Below are 21,829 nucleotides of genomic sequence, written 5' to 3' on the forward strand. Positions count from 1 at the left end.
CATTGTAAGAGCCTGGAAAGTAAGGTGGTTCCCTCATTGGAAGTTTTATGGGAAGGGTGAGGGAGAAGAACTTGATGGAGAAGCCTACAGAGGATTTAAGGGATACCCATAAGCCTTTGCAAAATGACTGAGTTGCTTTGGAGGCTGGTAGGATTAAAGAGGAGGGGGGATATGATGAGGGAGCAAGCTGCCATAAGTGGCCTTCTTTCCACTTAATAATTAGAATTGAGCAAAAGTTGGAACTGGTGCTGTTATCTCTAGGGGAACACACAATTCTGATTCAGAATTTGGGTTCTATTTTTTTCTCTCACTTTTTCTTGATAATTGGTGTATAATTGAAGAAAGATTGTATAACTAGCAATATGGTTTTGTAGGCTATGTTCTGATTTTTGAAATTGTATATATGAAAATTTTATCCATGAAAAGCTCAAAGCTAAAAAAAAAAGAACATGGACTTCTTTAACTTTCAAATTCATTAGGGTAAAATATTATTGTAGAAAATTGGTTTTATTTGCTAAGAAGATCTATAAAATGATGAGTGGAGATGAACGGGTAGAAGTGAAGGGTCTGTTTACGCTTTCCAAAAATACTAGGACTAGGGGTATGCGATGAAGCTAAAAAAGCAGTAAATTTAAAATGAATCAGAGAAAATCTTTCTTCACTCAATGTGTAATTATACTCTGGAATTTGTTGCCAGAGAATGTGGTAAAGGCAGTTAGCTTAGCAGAGTTTAAAAAGGCTTGGATGGCTTCCTAAAGGAAAAGTCCATAGACCATTATTAAATTGGACTTGGAGAAAATCCACTATCTATGGGATAAGCAGTATAAAAGGTATTTGTGACCTGGATTGGTCACAGTTGGAAACAGGATGCTGGGCTTTATGGACCTTTGGTCTGTCCCAGTATGGCAATACTTATGTACTTCTGTACCTTTACTAAAGCTTAGCTCAAGTTATCTGCAGCAGGGTCCATTTTATTCCTATGGGCCCTGCTGCAGATAACTTGAGCTAAGCTTTAGTAAAAGACCCCCTAGGAAAATACTCTAATTATGCCACTGGAAACATCTTTTGTATTTTAAAGCTTCAGTACCTCAACAGATCATAAATCTCCAACATAGAAGGTCAGCAACAACATCATTCAGCTTGCCTCCGAGTTAAACAGCATGATAACATGGTGGGGATGAACACAAATATTTCCATTTCTATTATAAAACCCATTTGATGCAATTACACATTATGTTGTTTTTACTATTTAGTTTAAAGTGCTTTAGCTTGTCTTGGGCATTTCATGGAAAGGCGGACAGAAATCAAAACAAATATACTGTAGAACATAAAAATGGAAAAGGAAGAACACTGACAATTAATTTCAGTTCCAAAATCATTTTTCTTTGCTTTCATTTAGGAAGCCTAGTAAAATGATGGCATTTGTTCTCAGAGTGAATGGGTATTTTAGCTATGCTGCCTGCAATATTTCCTCTGGGGATGCATATTTATTTGAAAGTATACTGTTTCATCGTTTCATAACAGAGGGGTCCTTTTACAAAGGCGTGGGAGGGCTACTGTGCAGATAGCACGTGCCCAATCGGTGCTGCCGCCGGGGTAGCGCATACACCTGGCAGTGATTCCGATTTTGGCATGCGCCAAATCCCGCAATAGAAAATAATTTTCTATTTTCTACCACCAGGGGCATTCCTGGCGGTAACCGGCAGCATGCCCACACACTGGCATGCACTGTATGGTTACTGTGTGGGTAGCATGTGGTAGTGCTGAATTGGCATGTGGCAAGAGTGCGGTGGACTTGCTGTGCTTATTTCGAATTCTTACAATCAAGTAAAACTTGTACAGAAAAGGAGGTTATCAGCTATTAATTGCAAATTATTATTATGAAGAAAATTATCCAATAACTATCCTCAAGTCCACAACTTAGGATCCAAGAATACGCAAGTGGAATTATTATATACTAGTAAAAAAGGCCCGTTTCGTACAGAAATGAAACGGGCGCTAGCAAAGTTTTCCTCGGAGTGTGTATGTTTGAGAGAGTGAGTGTGTGAGAGAGAGTGAATGTTTGCGCGTGTGTGTGTGTGTGACAGAGGGAGAGTGAGACTGGGTGCGAGTGTGTGTGTGAGAATGAGAGTATGTGCCAGGGTCTCCCCCCCCCCCGGTCTGTCTCCCAGTTGCAGTTGCAGGGGGGATTCCCCCTCCCTCCCAGTTCCAGGGGGGTTCCCCCCGTCCCTTTCTCCCAGTTGCAGGGTCCCCCCTCCCAGTTGCAGGGTCTGTCTGTGTCCCCTCTCCTTTTGTCCTCAATTTAAAAACGACAATGTGAAGCAGCAGCTCCTAGGTTTGCTTGTTTGTGAGTGTATAGCAATGACGGCTGCGTGGGGGAGTTGAAACAGAGATTAACCAATGGGCTTCCTTGCTTACCGTACACTTGCTTGGGTCACTTCCACTCCTGTGTATTAAACGTCCTGAAGCATGTCATAGGTTTGCTTCTTTTGTTTTCAGTGAATGGGATGACGGCTGTGCTGGAGTCGTAGCCAGTGGTGTTTCCTCCCCCCCCCCCCGCCCGGCCGCCCGCCCGCTTCCGAGTCGCCAGTGGTCCTCGACCCCGAGCCCTCACCCGCCTCCTCCACATTGGACACTCGCCGCAGCCATTTGCTCGCCGTGTTGCCGCCCTCCCTCTTCGTCCTGTGTGAGAGTGTGAACCTGGCCTCTCTCCTGCTTTCGGCTACTGATTGGCTCCTTGAATGTGCTCCGCCCTCAACGTCATTACGTTTGACGCGAGGGCGGGGCCCACATCTGCTGCTACAGAGCTTCGAACAAACGAACTGGCTTCATTGACGTCAGTGGTTAATGGAACGTTGAGAGTGCTTTTTATGTCCAGATGGGGCGTGGCCTAGGGCGCAGATGGGCGTGGCTGAGTGCGGGAGTCCGAATAGCCTAGGTCAGGAGCCACAGTTGGAGAGAGGTGAGCTTCAGAACGTCTGAGGGGGATTCAGAATGTCTGAGGGGGATTTTATTTATATAGATTAGAACTGTTGTAGGAATTATAACCTGAGTGATCACAAAGTGCCCTTATTTACATTTCTAGAGCATCAATATAACATTAATATTAATGTTAACTTATCCCCTCAGATCTCTTGGCTACTAGAAATTCAGTGAGATGAGAAGGCTAAAAAAAACATATTTAATTGACTGTTAACGGACTACACATTTGCAAGGGTACTGTAAATAAAAAATACCACCGATCTGAAGAACTCCTGGTTTAAGTTTTAAGAACTGTCAACGTCTTTTCTGAGTCTCTCTTGATATATCAGGGAATACACGTATTTTAAGTCCCATAAAGTCTTTATCTTTGTTCTTAAAGAACATTTTCATCAACCATGTTTTATCTGGAGTTAAAGCAACAGCGGTAACCATTTCGGAGTCTGAGGACTCTAAAATTGCAGATATATCTAAAGGAGAATCAACATGTTCAGGAACCAATTGACCTTCTTTTGGTTTACTCGGAAGATAATATATTTGAGAGATAGGGGTAATAGAGACTTGCTGTGCCTTAATAAGCTTTTTCCCCAGTGAACCCAAAGTGGGGGGAAATCCTGAGTAAATCAGGACTTTATTGGGGGTTTAAACTGTGAAAAACAATTTCAACTTTTCTAAATCATAAATATGGCATGCTCTCAAATGTAAGGCAGTGAACTAATGTTACCATTAGCGCATGGCCATTAAAAATTTTACCACGTGAGCACTTACCTCAATCCATTTTGTAGGCAATAAGCAGCTACCACACTGTAATTTAGCTGCGCTAAAGGGCCCTTTGACTAAAGGGTTGACGTGTGGCAACCCAGAACTACTACCAGCCCAACATGGCCACCGACGGTAGTTCCGCCTCCAGTGTGCGCCATTTCCAGCGCCACTGGATTTTAAAAAATATATACTGCCGGGGTAGTGCGGGAGCCCTTACCGCCACCTCAGTGGGAGGTGGAAAGTGCTCCCCCTCCACGTGGCCACGTGGTAAGTGCAAGCTTACCGCAGGACTATGTTTTTTGGGGGGATTTTTACCTGCTGTTGTAAAAGAAAGCCCTGGCGGGTGGCAAAAATGGCCGCCTCTGCTACCACAGGGCCCTTTTTACAGCAGCTTAGTAAAAGGGCCCCTAACTGATCAGCACAGGAACACCAACTCTCGGCCCTTGACATGCCCCCTCAGTTAGCACACGCTAATTTGGGAGTTATGGTAGGATGCCTGAGTGCATCCGGCAGTATGTCATTTTAAGCTCATTAGGCGCAATTCTGCACCTAACACAGTTTAATAAAAGGGTCCTTTAGTAAATAACACTTTCCAAGATGGAATATTCCTTTCAAAATGAGAGGGTTCATTTGCCCTTTCTTGATGAAATGAAATGCAGACCTAACAATTACAACAATTACAGATTTGTAGTGAATGTGTCATATTTGGGAAAGCTGATTGAAAAGGGACTAGAATCACAATTATCAGATTTTATGGATGAGCGAGATTACTACAGTTCTTTCCCATCACGATTCAGAAAGGACTGCAGCTGCAACAGCCCTTTGCAATGATTTTCTTCTTGAATTAGATAGGGTAAGAAAGGACATCTTATTGATTTAAGTCAGTCTTTCATCAGCGTTAGAAATACTTAATCATTTAATCATGATTACCTATCTGTCATCTGTAGTGATGGGAGGCATTGTTATCCACTGGCATGGGTTATTTTTGAAGAATAAATGTCAGCTTGTCATCATTGATGACTGTACATTTAAATATCTTCTTGTTGCCCTCGTGGTGTAATATCGCCAAATTTGTTGGTTTTGTACATAGCTTGGCAGGAATGAATCTCATTCATAATGTGATTTTGGTTTCTAATATTCACTATCGGGCTTATTTTCGAAAGTGATCACCAGCCATCTTCCGACATAAATCTGGAGATGGCCGGCGATCTCTCAAAAGCGGCGAAATCGGTAAAATCGAAAGCTGTTTTTTTGACACCATCGCCGCTTTCCCGTTGCTGAGCCGGCGACAGTTCAAGGGGGCGTGTTGGCGATGTAGCGAAGGCGGGACATGGGCGGGCATGGGCGTGGCTACCAGATGGCCGGCTTTCGCAGATAATGGAAAAAAAAAAGCAGCGTTAATCAGCATTTCGCCGGGTTTCCTTGGTCCTTTTATTTTCACGACCAAGCCTCAAAAAGGTGCCCCAACTCACCAGATGACCACCGGAGGGAATGGGGGATGACCTCCCCATACTCCCCCAGTAGTCACTAACCTCCTCCCACTACAAATGCTGGCTCCTCCCACAATCAAATGCCTTGGATTTTGCCGGGTTTGAGATGGCCGGCATTTTTTTCCATTACCGCTGAAAAACAAAACCGGCTATCTCAAACTCAGCAAACTCTGGCATTTGGCCAGGCCAAACCATATTATCGAAAGAAAAGATGGCCGGCCATCTTTTTCAATAATACGGTTCGGCCAGCTGTTTGCGGCGCTGCCAAAATAGATTGCTGACAATCTATTTCGCCGGCGCCGTTCGATTATTCCCCTCTATATGTGCTTGTCTCAAAACTTGCATCGTGCCACCTTCTGGAGTTCATAAGATGCAATATGTAGAGGCTATACTTTACAAAGTGTTCAGGTAGGAAAGGTGATGGCAAAAGCCAGAAGGATACTTGGGAGTATAAGGAAGAAAGAATGGCCAGCGGGAAAAAGAAGGTGATAGAGCCTCTGTAAAGGTCTCTGGTGGGACCTCATTTGGAATACTGGAGAATGTCCAGTGAGTGGCTACTAAAAGGATAACTATATTTGAAAGAAAAGTGTGAGAGGGGAGATATGCCAGAGATGTTTATTTCAATGCACAAGATGTGAGTCTGTTTCAAATGAACCGAAGCTCTGGAATGAGGAGTCATAGGATGCAGGTGAAAGAGGGGTAGACTCAAGACTAATTTAAGGAAATATTTCTGCATCCAATAGGAGGAAATATTTTTTCACTCAAAGAATAGCTAAGCTTTGGAAGTAATTGCCGGAGGATGTGGCAACAACGGTTAGTGTATCTGGGTTTTAAGAAAGGTTTGGAAAGTTCCTGGAGGAAAAGTCCATAGTCTATTATTGAGATGGGCATGGGGGAAGCCACTGCTTGCCCTGGGATTGGGAGCATGGAATGGTGCTACTAATTGAATTTCTACCAATTACTAGTGACTTGGATTGGCCACTGCTGGAAGCAGGATACTGGGCTTGATGGAGCATTGGTCTGGCCCAGTATGGCTATTCTTATGTAACAGATGTATGGAACAGCATCTCAATTGAGTTGGTGGACTTGAGGACAGTATATAAATTAAAGAAAGCAAAGGACAAATGCAGAGGATCTCAGAGGAAGGGATTATAGACAGGCCTTTTGGTCTTTAATTATCTTTAGGCCAGCCTCACCAGAGTCAGAGGGAATTTTTTTACAACAGACTACCTAAAAAAATGAAAAAAAAAAAAAATCAGCACTCAGATTCATGCAAAGGCACACAGGTAAATTTATACCTGATCTGAGGCCAGTGCAAATATACACATGTACTTTCTACGTGGACATGCGCATGTTCTATAAAGGATTTCTATAGATGGCACCTAAAGAGAGGCATGCAATTGGGTGCACAGTTATAGAATAGGGTAATTTAGGTGCAGAAACTAATTGACTCAATTGGCTTAATTGGCGCTGTCAATAATTGGCCTTAACAAGCACTAGTTGGCACTAATTAGGAGTTATGCATCTAACTGATATACGCCCTAGTCTGTAAACTGAGTGCTTAATTTCTATAGCATGCAATTCCTAAGAGAGCAGGGCGAAGGGAGGGTGGGGCCAGGGTAGGGCCATGGGGCAGGGCCTTGCCCAGCATTTAGGCACAATTTTATGGAATATTTGCATTTACATGTCTAAACGCAAGTAGTTAGGTGATAGTCAAAAATCATCCCAGGAACCAGATCACATTATGGGGCTCTTTTACTAAGGTGCACCAAAAAATGGCCTGCGCCTGTGTAGACGTGGGCATTGGACGTGCGCAGGTCCATTTTCAGCACAACTGCAAAAAAGCCCTTTTTTGGCCAAAAATGGACATGCGGCAAAATAAAAATTGGTGCGCATCCAGTTTGGGCCTTAGACCTTACTGCCATCCATTGACCTAGTGGTAAGGTCTCATGCATTAATCGGGCGGTAATGGTCTATGCATGTACAATGCCAATTACCGCCTGGTTAGCGACACATGCTGGAACATTTTTGGTGCGCATAGTGAATGCACATTAAAATTGAAATGACCACCTGTGCCATGTGGTAGCCAAGCGGTAGTTCAAAATTGATACACGTAGGACGCGTGTATGTGCCTACACAGCTTAATAAAAGGGTCCCTGTATGTCACCGTTTCCAAAAACATATTTCCAAAACGTACTTATTCAATATTTAAACTTATTAATGAGTTAATAAACCATTTTTTGAAAAGGAACTTCAGATATCTCAACACAGATACTGCATCCCAATACTGTGCATTTCAAATGTAATATGATCGAAAGCCACTCAGCTTAAGAAAAAGCCGGAACCTCTTCCAACATGGGTAGACGTCCAACTCATCCCATGCAATCGCCCACTCAGCATAAGGAAGTAGTTAGGCAGAAGCATTTACAACAGCCTAAACTTCGCCATGAAAATGCAAACTTAAGCTCTAATTCTATATCAGCAGTTCCACGCAGAAGTGCCATATATAGAATTTGTGCCTAGTGCCCTGTATCCCAGTGCCTATTTTTAGACATCCTTTACCAAATCTACCACCTACATCGTAATTCCACTCCAACTCTGCCCTGGGAACTTCTGCATTGTCAGGACACACACTTACATGTTATGCTATACAGGGCTTATTGTCTGCAAACACCAATGTTCAGTTCGTTACAGATCACAAATCAAGAATACTGAAACATAAACCTCAGGAAGTACAGACTTATCATGGTTAAAACAGACATAATCACAATTATGAGAAACAAGTCATAAAAGCACTTGATTATCCCAGATATTCATGAAAGAAACATTTTGAAAGCTCTATGAAATACTAGGTTATTCCTAAGCATACGCATCTCAAAAGGAAGAGAATTCCATATTGAAGTTAGTGAACAGAAAAATTGAACAAATTCTTAGATCTTATTGAAGGGACTGCTGGGAAATTTAGCAGCATGCGAATGCGGGTTTTGCTATTATTAATAGGGTTACCATGCAAGAGCTGCACAAGTTGATATAAGTAAATTGCTGCAACGCCGTAAATGATCTTAAATGTAATTGTAAACAGTTTAAACTTAGCCCTGGCCTCAACCGGGAGCTAATGCAATCTCACAAGCAAAGGAGTGGCTGGTGTAAATCTGCCAGCTGAAAAAAATCAACAGAGCCACCATATTTTGAATAAGTTGCAATTGTTTTCCCAAGTGTCTTTGAGCAGCCATTGAAAATGCTGTGCGATTTTAGAGAAATCCCTTTACCACATATAGAAGAGGTTTTATTTATTTATTTGTTGCATTTGTATCCCACATTTCCCCACCTAATTGCAGGCTCAATGTGGCTTACATAGTACCGTAAAGGCATTCGCCAATTCCGGTATAAACAGTTTCACAGTGATGTTATGGTAGAATAAGGTTCATGTGGAACAGCATGTTAGGGAATCGTATAGAGGAAGAGTTACGTTATGTCCATTACGTTCTTTGGTTTCGTAGTGTTGCAGGGTTCTGATATTTAAGTAGGGTCAGTAGGGTATGCCTCTTTGAACAGGTACGTTTTTAGTGATTTCCGGAAGTTTAGGTGGTTACACGTTGTTTTCACGGCTTTTGGTAGTGCGTTCCATAGTTGTGTGCTTATGTAGGAAAAGCTGGATGCATAAATTGATTTGTATTTAAGTCCTTAAGTATGTTATTCAAACATACTTAAGTTTTTTAAGCCTTCCCTAGTCTGTACTTTTAAATAACTTTACTCTGGAATTATTTTGGTAGCTTCGTGTTAAGGAGTATTTAAATCAGCTCAACCACTGTGCGTGGACAGAGATGGACTCTATCCCATTTATTATGGCCCTTGTTAAGGGATGTTTGAAATCGGAGCTAATTTAGGTTAGCTATAACAAAGGGTGTGAAGACCTAGGCAATCATTCCTTTTGGCTCCTTACTCTTACTTACGTTAAGTATTTCTGTAATTGTTCTTTTACACTAAAAGTAAGCATATGTTAGACAGAGAAATCCATCAAAGGCTCTCAATACAGTTCATTAATATCAAAATAACCATTCAACAAATAATGGACCAACAGTTCATCATTATATATGGAGAGATGGGGGGAAAAGTCTAATCTGTCACCGGTTTGGCACCCCACTGCTCTCTTCGGGGTGATTTATTTGAAAAACCCTTTAGTGATTGTTGCAATCATTGACAAACTCCCACTTCCATCCATATAATATGTAACTGCAAATGTTAATTGCTATTTAAATAATAATTAATCAATCAAAACAGTTGACATTATGCTGAGCGTCTGGCGATAAACTTGAAAAGTAATGCAGGGTGGCACTTATCTTTTGGCTCACTAATGACCTCCAAAATCAGTTGACTTACCTGGATAGCACCCTACATTGGTACTATCCAGTGAAAGTTTATTCCACCCCAAAAACACAATTCCCAACCAGATAACTTTTGACCAGACTTCGAACTGTCCAGACTAGTTACTTCTGAAACTAATCAGACAAATCTTTTGACTGGTAGCCACATGCATTTTTCTTTTCAATAAAATGCTGAAATAATCTGCGTGTTTGCCATTCTGTGCAAATGTTGCTTCATAATACTATCTGTTGTATGTTTGGAGGAATTCCGAAACTGAAAGTGATGACTTGGGATAGCTTGAAGTGGACATGGTATGATGGATAAGAGGAGAAATAACTGATTGTTATGAGGCTATATCCAAAAGTATATGATTTAACCTTCCAAGTGCTGTAACGAGTAAGTTATTATACTAGTGTTCAAAGCACTACATGTACATTTTCTCACTGAGATGGAAGCAAATAAACCTGTTAACATAAAACATATATACCTGGAGCTCAGATTAGGGTCCCTCATTAAATTAAAATGCTTCATAAAATGCCCTCCTGAATTTCAACCACTTCATTATGGTATCTCAAGTAGGAATATTTTGCATGGCTGTGTTACATTAAAAAAAAATGCAACACTATTTCAGTAGCAGTGTAGCCCCCCCTACCCAATCTAACCAATCAATGTGTGCATTACATTACATTAGAGCTTATATCCTGCTAACACCTTTTCAGTTCTAAGCAATTTACTAACTTTTTTGTAGGGATATAGAGATCAGAATGTCCTCTGAGAATTACAATGGATGCTTTAGAAGTAGGCAGAGATCTACTAACTACAATACATATTTCTTAAATAAGAAAGATTTTTAATCTTTTTTTGAAACATGAGGTAAGATGGTGTAGGGGAATAATTTCCGGAAATGTCTTTCCAAAGTCTGGCTGCTTGAATGGCAAGAGATATGTTGAAGAGCGCTAGTCTCTTGCTCTTAGGTGAGGGGAAGTGAAGAATTTGGCGGCTTCTTGTCTCCTTGATCTGGTTGAGGTTGCAAAGCAGAAATGAGCTAGTAGATAACTGGGGATCAGTCCTTTCAATGTTTTAAACAGGAAATAGGCCAGTTTGAAAAGCACTTTCGTCTCAATGGGGAGCCAGTGTAGTTTGATATAGGAAGGGGAGATACTGTCGAATTTTCATAGACTGAAGATTGGTCTGAATTTTGTATTTTGAATGGTTTGAAGCCTCGAGTGAGGTTTTGTGCAGTCTAGGTATATTAGATTGCGGTAGTCAAGAGATGATAGTACCAGCGCATGTACCAACTGTTCATATTGGTTGATTTCAAAGTACTTCAAAGTACTTCCAAATGGTGCAGACCTTTCTCATTAGGTGGAAGCATTTTTTGGCCATTTTTTGCATCTATCTGGCTGATATTTAAAACCATTTATCTGGCCAGGAATGGCACCTGGCCAGATAATTGGTACTTAACCAACTACCTGGCGATATTCAGTGGGAGATAGTTAACTATCTGCCGCTGAATATCGCTGGTTAGCACTTAGCAGACAGCCGGTTATATCACATGATATAACTGGCTATCCGCTGATATTCAACACATTGCTGGCTAAGTTTGGTGGCCTAATTAGGCCACCAAAATATCAGGCCTGTCTGGCCTATCTTTGGTCGATTTCAACTTAACTGGCCAGCGCGGAATATTGACTTGGTAATGTTGAAACCGGACAAAAACCACTGAATATCCAGGCTCATCGCCGACTGCGGAAGGCAGCCCGGCTACCTCTCGCAGTCTGAATATTGGCCCCATATGTTTTTATTTATTTACTCTGAGCTTGACATTGATAATAATTTAACTGTACAGAAGATCATGCCTGGTTAAACAGTGCTGACTGGCCCTGGAGCAGATATTCAATGGCACTAACCGAAGACAGCAAATCAATATCTGCTCTGACTGCCACGATATTCTCCATTAGTGCCGGGGCATCTGGAGGCAGAGTTGGGGAAGACCCGGAAGTTAGGCACCACTGATATTCAGTACCAGGTAAGTATTGGCAGTGGTGTGCTGGAGCCGGCTTGCACCAGCTCACAAGAGCTGGTTGTTAAATTTTTTAACATCTTGCAAGCCGGTTGTTCTGCAGTGCGAGCTGGCTCCGGTAAATGATGTAAGCATGGCAGGAAGGTGCCACAAGCCATGCTTACCCCGTTTACCTCACCTCCCACCATTGCCCTTGTTTGCTTGTGCCACCCTGGGGGGGGGGGGGGTTAAATCGTTTTGATTACCTCTGTCGAAGCAGCCGCATCATTGAAAGCCCTGCCCATCTCTATCCTTCCCTTTGTGAGTTCGTTCCCTCAGAGTCCCGCCTTCTGACATCATTTCCTCTTTCCGCAAGGGCGGGACTCTGAGGGAACAAACTCATGAAGGGAAGGCTAGAGACGGGCAGGGCTTTCAATGATGCGGCCGCTTCGACGGAGGTAATCAGGGGAGAGAGAAGAATTGCTGGGTACAGATGGCTGGAGGGGGGGGCAGGGGAGAGGAGAATTGCTGGGTACAGATGGCTGGAGGGGGCGCAGGGGAGAGAAAAGAATCACTGGGTACGGATGGCTGGGGGGGCAGGGGAGAGAAGAGAATTGCTGGGTGCGGATGGCTGGAGGGGGGGCAGGGGAAAGAAGAGAATCGCTGGGTATGGATGGATAGAGGGTGGCAGGGCAGGGAAGAGAATCGCTGGGTACGGGTGGCTGGAGGGGGGTAGGGGAGAAAAGAGAATCGCTGGGTATGGATGGATAGAGGGGGGCAGGGCAGAGAGAATTGCTGGGTATGGATGGCTGGAGGGGGGCAGGGAAGAGAAGAGAATCACTGGGTATGGATGGATAGAGGGGGTTAGGGGAGAGAAGAGAATCACTGGGTATGGATGGATGGAGGGAGCAGGGGAGAGAAGAGAATTGCTGGATATGGATGGATGGAAGGAGGGCAGGGGAAAGGAGAGTTTCTGGACATGGGTGGATGGAGGGGAGGGCAGGGGAGAGGAGAGTTGCTGGGCATGGGTAGATGGAGGGGAGGGCAGGGGGGAGAGGAGGGTTGCTGGACATGGGTGGATGGAGGGGAGGAAAGAGGAGCGTTGCTGGACATGGGTGGATGGAAGGAAGGGCAGGGGAGAGGAGGGTTGCTGGACATGGATGGAGGAGAGAGAAGGGAGAGAGAAGAAATGCTGGACATGGATGGAGGGGAGGGAAGAGTGAGGAAGGAGATGAGATGAGGGAAAAGGAAGGGAGGAGAAAAACTGCACATGGATGAAGAAAATAGGCAGAAGCTGGATCCACTGGACAGTCAAGTCTGCGGAGGACCCAGCTTTTACTTACGGATGTAGGACAAGAAATGAAGAAGAAAGGCGGAAAGTAAAGAAATAAATGGAAAGGAAGCCCTGGAAACGGAGTTAAGAGGACAGATAGCAGCAGAATCGGATACTGGGCCAGCATGATCAGAAAAACAAAGTCACCAGACAACAAAGGTAGAAAAAATCATTTTATTTTCATTATAGTGTTTGGAATATGTCCACTTTGAGAATCAGGTGCTCAACATTAAAAGTTTATATTTATTTACTTATTTATGGCATTTTATCCCACATTAAACATGAATTAGACTGGAACCTGGGATCATTTAATTTTTTTTTCCTGGAGAGAGTAATGCATTGCCCCCCCCCCCCCCCAGGCTCTCTCCCCGACTATAACCAGCTCTGCAATTTGGGGGGGGGGGGGGCGCAGGGATGGAACGGGGAGACAGCCTATTGTTAAACATTTACTAGCACACTACTTAGTATTGGGCAAGTAAGGACTACACAATAACCCAATTTGCCCAATGCTTATCAGTCACTTGCCTAATACTAGATATTTAGCCAGCGGCACACTGATTAGCAGCTGGCATCTGGATAAGTTATGGCAACCAGGCAAGACTCTGATATTCTGTGTGGCTGGGCCCGGATCGGGCCCAGCATTGACTATTTGGATCAAATTCAGTCTGTGGTGGTCATTGCTTTAGAAATCACCGACTGCTGCTGATAAGTAGTAAGTAGTAAGTAGTGTACAATCTTAAAAACATACCCAATCTAATAACATCAACAGAATCAGACAAAAATGATTAATGATTTTAGTATAAACTGAGTCCGACATCATCATAGCTCTCAACCGACATCACCAAAAGTTTGCCCCCCAAAAAACAAAATTTTATATTTTCCAGAATGTTCCATAGTTTAACTCCATACATAAATCTACTAGACGTGAAATCTAACAGCTGAAAAAACTGTTGAATGGGTTTTTGCCAATCTTGCTACCTTCACTGAAGGAACTTGCAAAGCCCGCTTACCTTGGTAGAATAGGTGTGTCCATCGGAGCCGCAGACAGAGCTGCCGTGTGTTGCTGGACATGGCTTGCATTTGGCTAAGTTAGTTGCTCCAACCCAGTGTTTATGGGGCGGGTTTCCTTTCTTTTGCCTTAAACTACAAAACAAAATCAAAGATCAAAAGTGAGCGATTAAAAATTCTTCCTTCTTTTGCTTTTTCTGAAGGAATTCATAATAATGGAGTCGATATTCAAAGTGATTTAACTGGCCAGAAAATAACTGGTTAGCACTGAACTGAAAACCAGTTATTTTGGGGGTGCTCTGGGGATGGAGTTGGTACTTGGCTAGTTAAGTGCCAATATTGAGCACTTAACCGGCAGGTTAACCACATAAACAGGACCACATAAAAGTCAGTTCTATCTTTATGTGATAACCCATAGCTGGTTAAATGCTGAATATCACACTTAACTAGCTATGCATTAGCTGGCTCTGGAAACCTGGAAATTCAGGGGTCCTTTTACCAAGCTGCAGGAAAAAAGATCCTGCAGTAGCAGTGTGGGCCGTTTTTCCCGTGTGCCAGGGCACTTTTTACCCATGTGGTAAGATTACTCTTACTATGTGGCCATGCGTGGGGTGGGGGGGGGGAGCACTTATCATCACCCATTGAGGTGATGGTAAGGGCTCCTGCAGTAACTGGACTGTGTGCGGCAATGCTCGATTATTGCTGGGTTGGCGCCACGCTATAAAATAAACATTTTTTCAGGCGTACCGGAAATGGCACCCACTCAAGGCAGAACTACCGCTGGTGGCCACGTAGGGCTGGCGGTAGTTCTGGATTGCCATGTGGTAAGCCCACACTGGGCTTACCACTGCTTTGTAAAAGGGCCAACAAGAGCATAAATCCTTTAACTATCAGCCTTATGGAGGGTAATTTCATAACAATGCACTAAGGTGCTTACAGATGGCTGATTGGATGAAGAAAAGAAGCCTGCCTTGTAAAGAAAAATAATATATTAGCCTAAGGGGTCCTTTTACTAAGGTGCGCTAGTGGATTTAGCATGTGCTAAATGATAAGACACCCATCATATTCCCAAGGGCATCTTATCATTTACAGCACTCTTATTGTTAGCGGGTGCTAAATCTATTAGTGCACCTTAGTAAAAGGACTCGTAAGTCACCTAACACAGACATATACAGCAGCGATAGAATTGGTGTACATGCCTGTGGCTATGTTTTGCAAGTTTATGCATAAATGACTGCATTTCATAATTTATTAATTAATTTTATTTATGCATTCTTGTATCCCACTCAGGCTCATTTTCGAAAGAGAAAGGCGCCCATCTTTCAACACAAATCGGGAGATGGGCGTCCTTCTCCCAGGGTCGCCCGAATCGGCATAATCGAAAGCCGATTTTGGGCGTCCTCAATTGCTTTCCGTCGCGGGTATGACCAAAGTTCATGGGGGCATGTCAGAAGCATAGCGAAGGCAGGACTTGGGCGTGCTTAACAGATGGGTGTCCTCGGCCGATAATGGAAAAAATAAGGGCGTCCCTGATGAGCACTTGGCCGACTTTACTTGGTCCATTTTTTTATGACCAAGCCACAAAAAGGTGCCCGAACTGACCAGATGACCACCAGAAGGAATCGGGGATGACCTCCCCTTACTCCCCCAGTGGTCACTAACCCACTCCCACCCTAAAAAAGAATTTTTAAAAAATATTTTTGCCAGCCTCTATGCCAGCCTCAAATATCATACCCAGCTCCATGACAGCAGTATGCAGGTCCCTGGAGCAGTTTTAGTGGGTACTGCAGTGCACTTTAGGCAGGCGGACCCAGGCCCATCCCCCCCACCTGTTACATTTGTGGTGGTAAATATGAGCCCTCCAAAACCCACCGCAAACCCACTGTACCCACATCTAGATGACCCCCTTCACCCATAAGGGCTATGGTAGTGGTGTACAGTTGTGGGGGGGGGGGGGGGTTGGGGGACTCAGCACCCAAGGTAAGGGAGCTATGCACCTGGGAGCTTTTTCTGAAGTCCACTGCAGTGCCCCCTAGGGTGCCCGGTTGGTGTCCTGGCATGTGAGAGGGACCAGTGCACTACGAATGCTGGCTACTCCCACGACCAAATGGCTTGGATTTGGTCGTTTCTGAGATGGACGTCCTCGGTTTCCATTATCGGCGAAAATCGGGGATGACCATCTCTAAGGTTGACCTAAATTTCGCGATTTGGGCGCCCCGACCGTATTATCGAAACGGAAGATGGATGCCCATCTTGTTTCGATAATACATGTTTCTCCGCCCCTTCACGGGGCCGTCCTGCGAGGATGTTCCCAGGAAAACTTGGGTGCCCCGTTCGATTATGCTCCTCACTATTACCCCAAAACAAGTTTCGGTTCAAAGTGGCTTACAATTTAAATTTTGGTGGAGTTACAATAGTGTTGTGCAATGTGTGGCTATTCATAGAGTTTGGGAAGAGATAGATTTGAAGTGGAAAAGGCAATGGTAGCTTTTGTGTTCAATTGTAAAGATTTGGTGATATTTATTCATATAGAGGTCCTTTTACTAAGGCGTGCCTAAAAGTGGCCTGCACTGGTGCAGGCGTGTGCTTTGGACGCGCACCTGGAAAAAAGGCATTTTTTTTGTGCCTGAAAATGGACGTGCGGCAAAATTCAAACCAGTGTGTGGCCATTTCAGCCTGAGACCTTACCGCCACCCATTGACTTAGCGGTAAGGTCTCACGTGCTAAGTAGGCGGTAAGCATTCAATGCGCATCAATTGTCGATTACCGCAGAGTAAGTGCCATGCGGTAGAAAATATTTTCTACTGTGTGTTTTGCGCGCAATAAAAAAATGGAATTACTACCCAGGGCAGGTGGTAGTCAGGCGGTAGTGCCAATTTGATGGGCGTTGGATGCACTTAGGCGCCTACATGCCTTAGTAAAAGGGCCCCATAGTTTTTGAAGGTGACAATATCTTTGTGATTAGCTGTAGAATATTTTGAAGGTTTGAAGAGATAGAGATAATCTATGCACATACTTGCACATACCAACCAAACCCCACCCATGTTCATGCCCACTGCTTGATGTCACAACACACACTTTTACACAGGTTGGTATTCTGTAAGAACTCATTTACGCATGTGTGTGGCCACTTATATGTGGGAATAACTTCACATTGTGCATCCTATAAATCCACTTTCAAAATCCCACTAAACGACTATCACAGCTATAGGAAACAATTGCAGGATGGGTTCTGAAGTTAATTTCACAAACGTTTACAATTTGCTACACGATAAAGACTCCAATGTAGTGTCACATTTGGTGGTTAAAATAATCATGATTCTATTCTTTAGTTTCAGCTCAACCTTTATCCTGTTCTAACCCATGTCATATTGATAAATAGTCCTATTAGGAGGCTTGTGTCCACAGGAGGAGCCCCATCACAGTATTATAAAGTGGAAAATTATAAGCCTATAGCCAGTGTCAGCATTTTCCTCTTATCATGGGGAAGCTCTCTCAATTTGCAGAACTACGCTGACCTCTACAGAGTTTATTTAACTTGAAAATAGGAACACTACATCTAGGAATTATGTACACAGAGGGTACTCTGGTATGTTTATTTTGATAGGAAGGTATTGGTGATTTATATATTTATATAGGTCTGTTTTTTTCTAAGGTACTTGTTTGCAAAAAAAGAAAATACTAATGTTAGGATAATTTCTTCCACATAAACCAGGTTAAATTTGATCCTCAAAGGCTACAGATTTGATTGGTTTTCAAGGGAATCAGTATGAAAAGTAACCTAGGGCTCCTTTTACTAAGCACCACCGGGCTACCGCAGCAGCCCAGCAGTACTTCCCACCCTACCACTCTGTCATTTCTGGCGCTACGCAAATTTGTAGCACTGGATACTACCCAGCGGTAATTGTGCCGTGCCGCGCGCTGCCCAGTTACTGCCGGGTTAGTAAGGGAGCCCTTACCGCCACCTCAATGGGTTGCAGTAAGGGCTCCCCCCCCCCCTGAAATGGCCGCCTGGCCATTTCCTTAAGGAAAGTGAGACTGGCCCTTTTACCAGCTCGGCGCGTGTGTAAAACACGCACTGATAGCAACATAAGCCCCCTTTTGCCACAGCTTGGTAAAAGGGGGCCCTATGTCTTATTTCTGATTTATGCAAATGTACTCATAGAATTTACTAATGTTAAAATGAAATCCAGACTGGATTGTAAACCTTGAGGACTGTTACATTGGCTTTGGCGATTCTTATGACTCTTCACGTTGTTATACTGTAACCTGTGATGTCTTGGGCCTATTATTTGTTGTTATCACCATTGGCTGAGAGTATTTGATTGACTCCTGAGGCAGACGCCCAAACACAGAACTGTGTCAAGTCTGCTTTACATTTTAATAAGCCCACTGTTTAGATATAGATTTGGTCTGCCCCCTACTTTCTCTTTTGTCTGCACTTTTTTGTGATCTGTTGTAAGGGGGATACTTCTGATTTCTCTGTCACCTTTTGCACCTGCTTCAAAGCAAGCAAAACTGGAATGAAAGGAATTAGTACGAGTGATTGAGGGTGTTTATGCCCTTATTTCCCTTTATTTTTTTTTAGGGGGGGGGGGGGGTTGATGTTTTTTAAGTGCTTACTTTTCTTTGTAAAATACTAGTGTAGCATAATCACTTATATAGTGCTGGTGTAAATGATCAGCAATGATTGCAAATTATAGCATTGTACAATCCATGTAAATACTAGCTGACACCACTCATGCTGTGCCCACACCACTCCTATGCCTGCCCACAGTGAAAGTAGGAGGAATGCTGGCTTCGGCCTAACCTCTGGTAAGCCTTTCCTCAGCTGAGAGGTGCCCAGCTCTACCACCGGCTGCCTTTCAGGTGCTGTGGAGGACTTGCAGCTCATCTGCATATCCTTACAGCCTTCTCCGGGGTGACACCCAGGTCCACTCTGATCCACTCAGGGCCTCCGCTCTAGGTGCCCAGCGCTCCCACCAGGTGCTGTGGAGGACTTGCAGCCCATCTGCATTTCCTCACAGCTGTATCCGGGGTGACTCCAGGTCCACCCCGATCTTCCCAGGGGCATTTTTCTCTTTACATCTAATCTTCTTCCCAGTTGCTAAAGTACCTCAGTCATTTATGGCCCCTATTCACATTCTCTTCCTAGCCCTGTCCCTGCCTAATCTTTTCCCTCACCCCCTACCTCTCTCCGCTACAGGAACTCACTGCCCATCCATCGACTTCATCACCTCACCTTCTCTCCTACCCTCTTCCTCCCTCTTGGCTTTTAATCTCTGTCTCTTTCTTCCCTCCATTTTGCCTTCCCCATTCCACCTACATACCTCTCGCCTTCGACGCCTTCGTGGCCACACCTCTCCTACTCTCCTCCGCTCTCTTTTACTCCTTCTCTTACTCTCAGCCGGTGAAGTCAATCCCAATCCTGGCCCTCCTCACCAACTATTATCCCAACTCTACAGATCTCACCGTGACCTCTCTAACCTCATCTCTATTCCTCTACTCCCCTCCTCTTCTCTGCCCTTCTCTTGCGCTCTATGGAATGCCCGCTCTATCTGTAACAAACTCCCCTATATCCAGGACCTCTTTATCTCGCGTCACCTCCATCTACTCGCCATAACAGAAACCTGGCTCTGCCCTGATGACTCTGCTTCAGTCGCAGCCCTCTGCCATGGTGGTTATCTTTTTTCACATACTCCTTGCCCTGCTGGTCGCGGGGGCGGTGTTGGACTACTTCTCTCTCTCTCCTCCAGATTTCAATCCCTTCTTCCACCTCAATCTCACTGTTTTTCCTCCTTTGAAGTCCACTCTATCCGCCTTTTCTCTCCTCTGCCTCTTTGAATAGCGGTCATTTATCGTCCCCCTGATAAGTCCCTTTCATCTTTTCTCAGTGACTTTGATGCCTGGCTTGCCTTCTTCCATGATCCTTCCTCCCCCTCTCTCATCCTTGGTGACTTTAATATTCCTGCTAATGATCCTTCCAACTCTTATATTTCCTAGTTACTCGCTTTAACATCCTCCTTTAATCTCCAACTATGCTCCACCTCCCCCACTCATCAAAATGGTCACTGTGTTGATCTCTTCTCCTCCAACTGTTCACTCTCTAATTTCCTTGCCTCTGATCTTCCCCTCTCTGATCACCATCTTATAACTTTCACACTTAAATCTCCTCCCTCGCAGTCCCGGCCTATCTTATCTAATTTATCGAGGAATCTTCATGATATTGACCCTTCATCTCTATCCTCCCATGTTTCAAACCTCCTCTCTACTGTGGCACCATCCACAATGAGGCTGTTTCTTCTGCCTTAGACACACTTGCACCTTTGATGACCCGCCCTATAAGGTGTGCAAAACCCTAACCTTGGCTGACTTCTAATATCCGCTACCTACGTTCCTGTACCCGCTCCGCCGAACGCCTCTGACGGAAATCTCGGGCCCTTGCTGATTTCTTATACTTTAAGTTCATGCTGACCTCCTTCCAATCTGCTCTTTTACGCACCAAACAGGATTATTATATCTAACTGACCAACTCTCTTGGCTCTAACCCTCAACTTCTATTCACCACATTGAACTCTCTCCTCAAGGTGCCCCCTCCCCCAACTCCCCCTTCATTATCTCCTCAGACCCTTGCTGAATTCTTTCACGATAAGGTTCAAAAGATAAACCTTGAATTCTCTACCTATACACCTCTCCCTCCACTAGTCTGTTCCCCACTCTCTCCTTCCCCTCATTCGTTTTCCTCCTTTCCTGAAATTACTATAGAGGAAACTGCACTTCTCCTTTCTTCCTCAAAATGTACCACCTGTTCCTCTGATCCCATTCCTACCCACCTTCTTAATGCCATCTCACCTGCTCTTATTCCTTTTATCTGTCACATTCTCAACCTCTCATTTTCCACTGCAATTGTCCCTACTGCCTTTAAACATGCTGTGGTCACACCTCTCCTTAAGAAGCCTTCACTCGACCCTACTTGTCCCTCTAATTACCGACCCATCTCCCTCCTCCCTTTTCTCTCCAAATTACTTGAGCGTGCTGTTCACCGCCGCTGCCTTGATTTTCTCTCCTCACATGCTATTCTTGACCCACTACAATCTGGTTTTCGCCCTCTCCACTCAACCTAAACTGCGCTTACTAAAGTCTCCAATGACCTATTACTGGCTAAATCCAGAGGTCAATATTCCATCCTCATTCTTCTTGATATTTCCGCGGCTTTTGACACTGTCGATCATAGCATACTTCTCGATACCCTGTCCTCACTTGGATTCCAGGGCTCTGTCCTTTCCTGGTTCTCTTCCTACCTCTCCCTCTGCACCTTTAGTGTTCACTCTGGTGGATCCTCTTCTACTTCTATCCCTCTGCCTGTCGGCGTACCTCAGGGTTCTGTTCCTACCATCTCTATGCTGATGACTCCCAAATCTACCTTTCTACCCCTGATATCTCACCTTGCATCCAAACTAAAGTTTCAGCCTGCTTGTCTGACATTGCTGTCTGGATGTCTGAACGCCACCTGAAATTAAATATGACCAAAACCGAGCTTCTCATTTTTCCCCCAAACCCACCTCCCCGCTCCCCCCATTTTCTATTTCTGTTGATGGCTCTCTCATTCTCCCTGTCTCCTCAGCTCGAAACCTTGGGGCCATCTTTGACTCTTCTCTCTCCTTCTCTGCTCATATCCAGCAGATTGCCAAGACCTGTCGTTTCTTTCTTTACAACATCCGTAAAATCCGCCCCTTTCTTTCCGAGCACTCTACCAAAACCCTCATCCACACCCTTGTCACCTCTCATTTAGACTACTGCAATCTGATTCTTGCTGGCCTCCCACTTAGTCACCTCTCCCCTCTCCAGTCGGTTCAAAACTCTGCTGCCCGTCTCGTCTTCCACCAGGGT

The 21,829-nt window shown here is 44.2% G+C and overlaps 1 protein-coding gene across 2 annotated transcripts in view; it reads right to left on the reverse strand.

Annotated features, from left to right (window-relative positions):
• Window positions 1-21,829, reverse strand: part of SPOCK1 (SPARC (osteonectin), cwcv and kazal like domains proteoglycan 1) — a 635,761-nt gene that overhangs the window by 184,188 nt on the left and 429,744 nt on the right. For both annotated transcript variants that reach the window (XM_030212676.1, XM_030212675.1), the window contains exon 5: window positions 13,942-14,074. In XM_030212676.1, the coding sequence (XP_030068536.1) occupies window positions 13,942-14,074 (133 nt within the window). The remainder of the gene's footprint in view (window positions 1-13,941; window positions 14,075-21,829) is intronic.

This window comes from Microcaecilia unicolor, chromosome 8 (assembly GCF_901765095.1).
Source record: "Microcaecilia unicolor chromosome 8, aMicUni1.1, whole genome shotgun sequence".
In the NCBI taxonomy this organism is placed as follows: domain Eukaryota; kingdom Metazoa; phylum Chordata; class Amphibia; order Gymnophiona; family Siphonopidae; genus Microcaecilia; species Microcaecilia unicolor.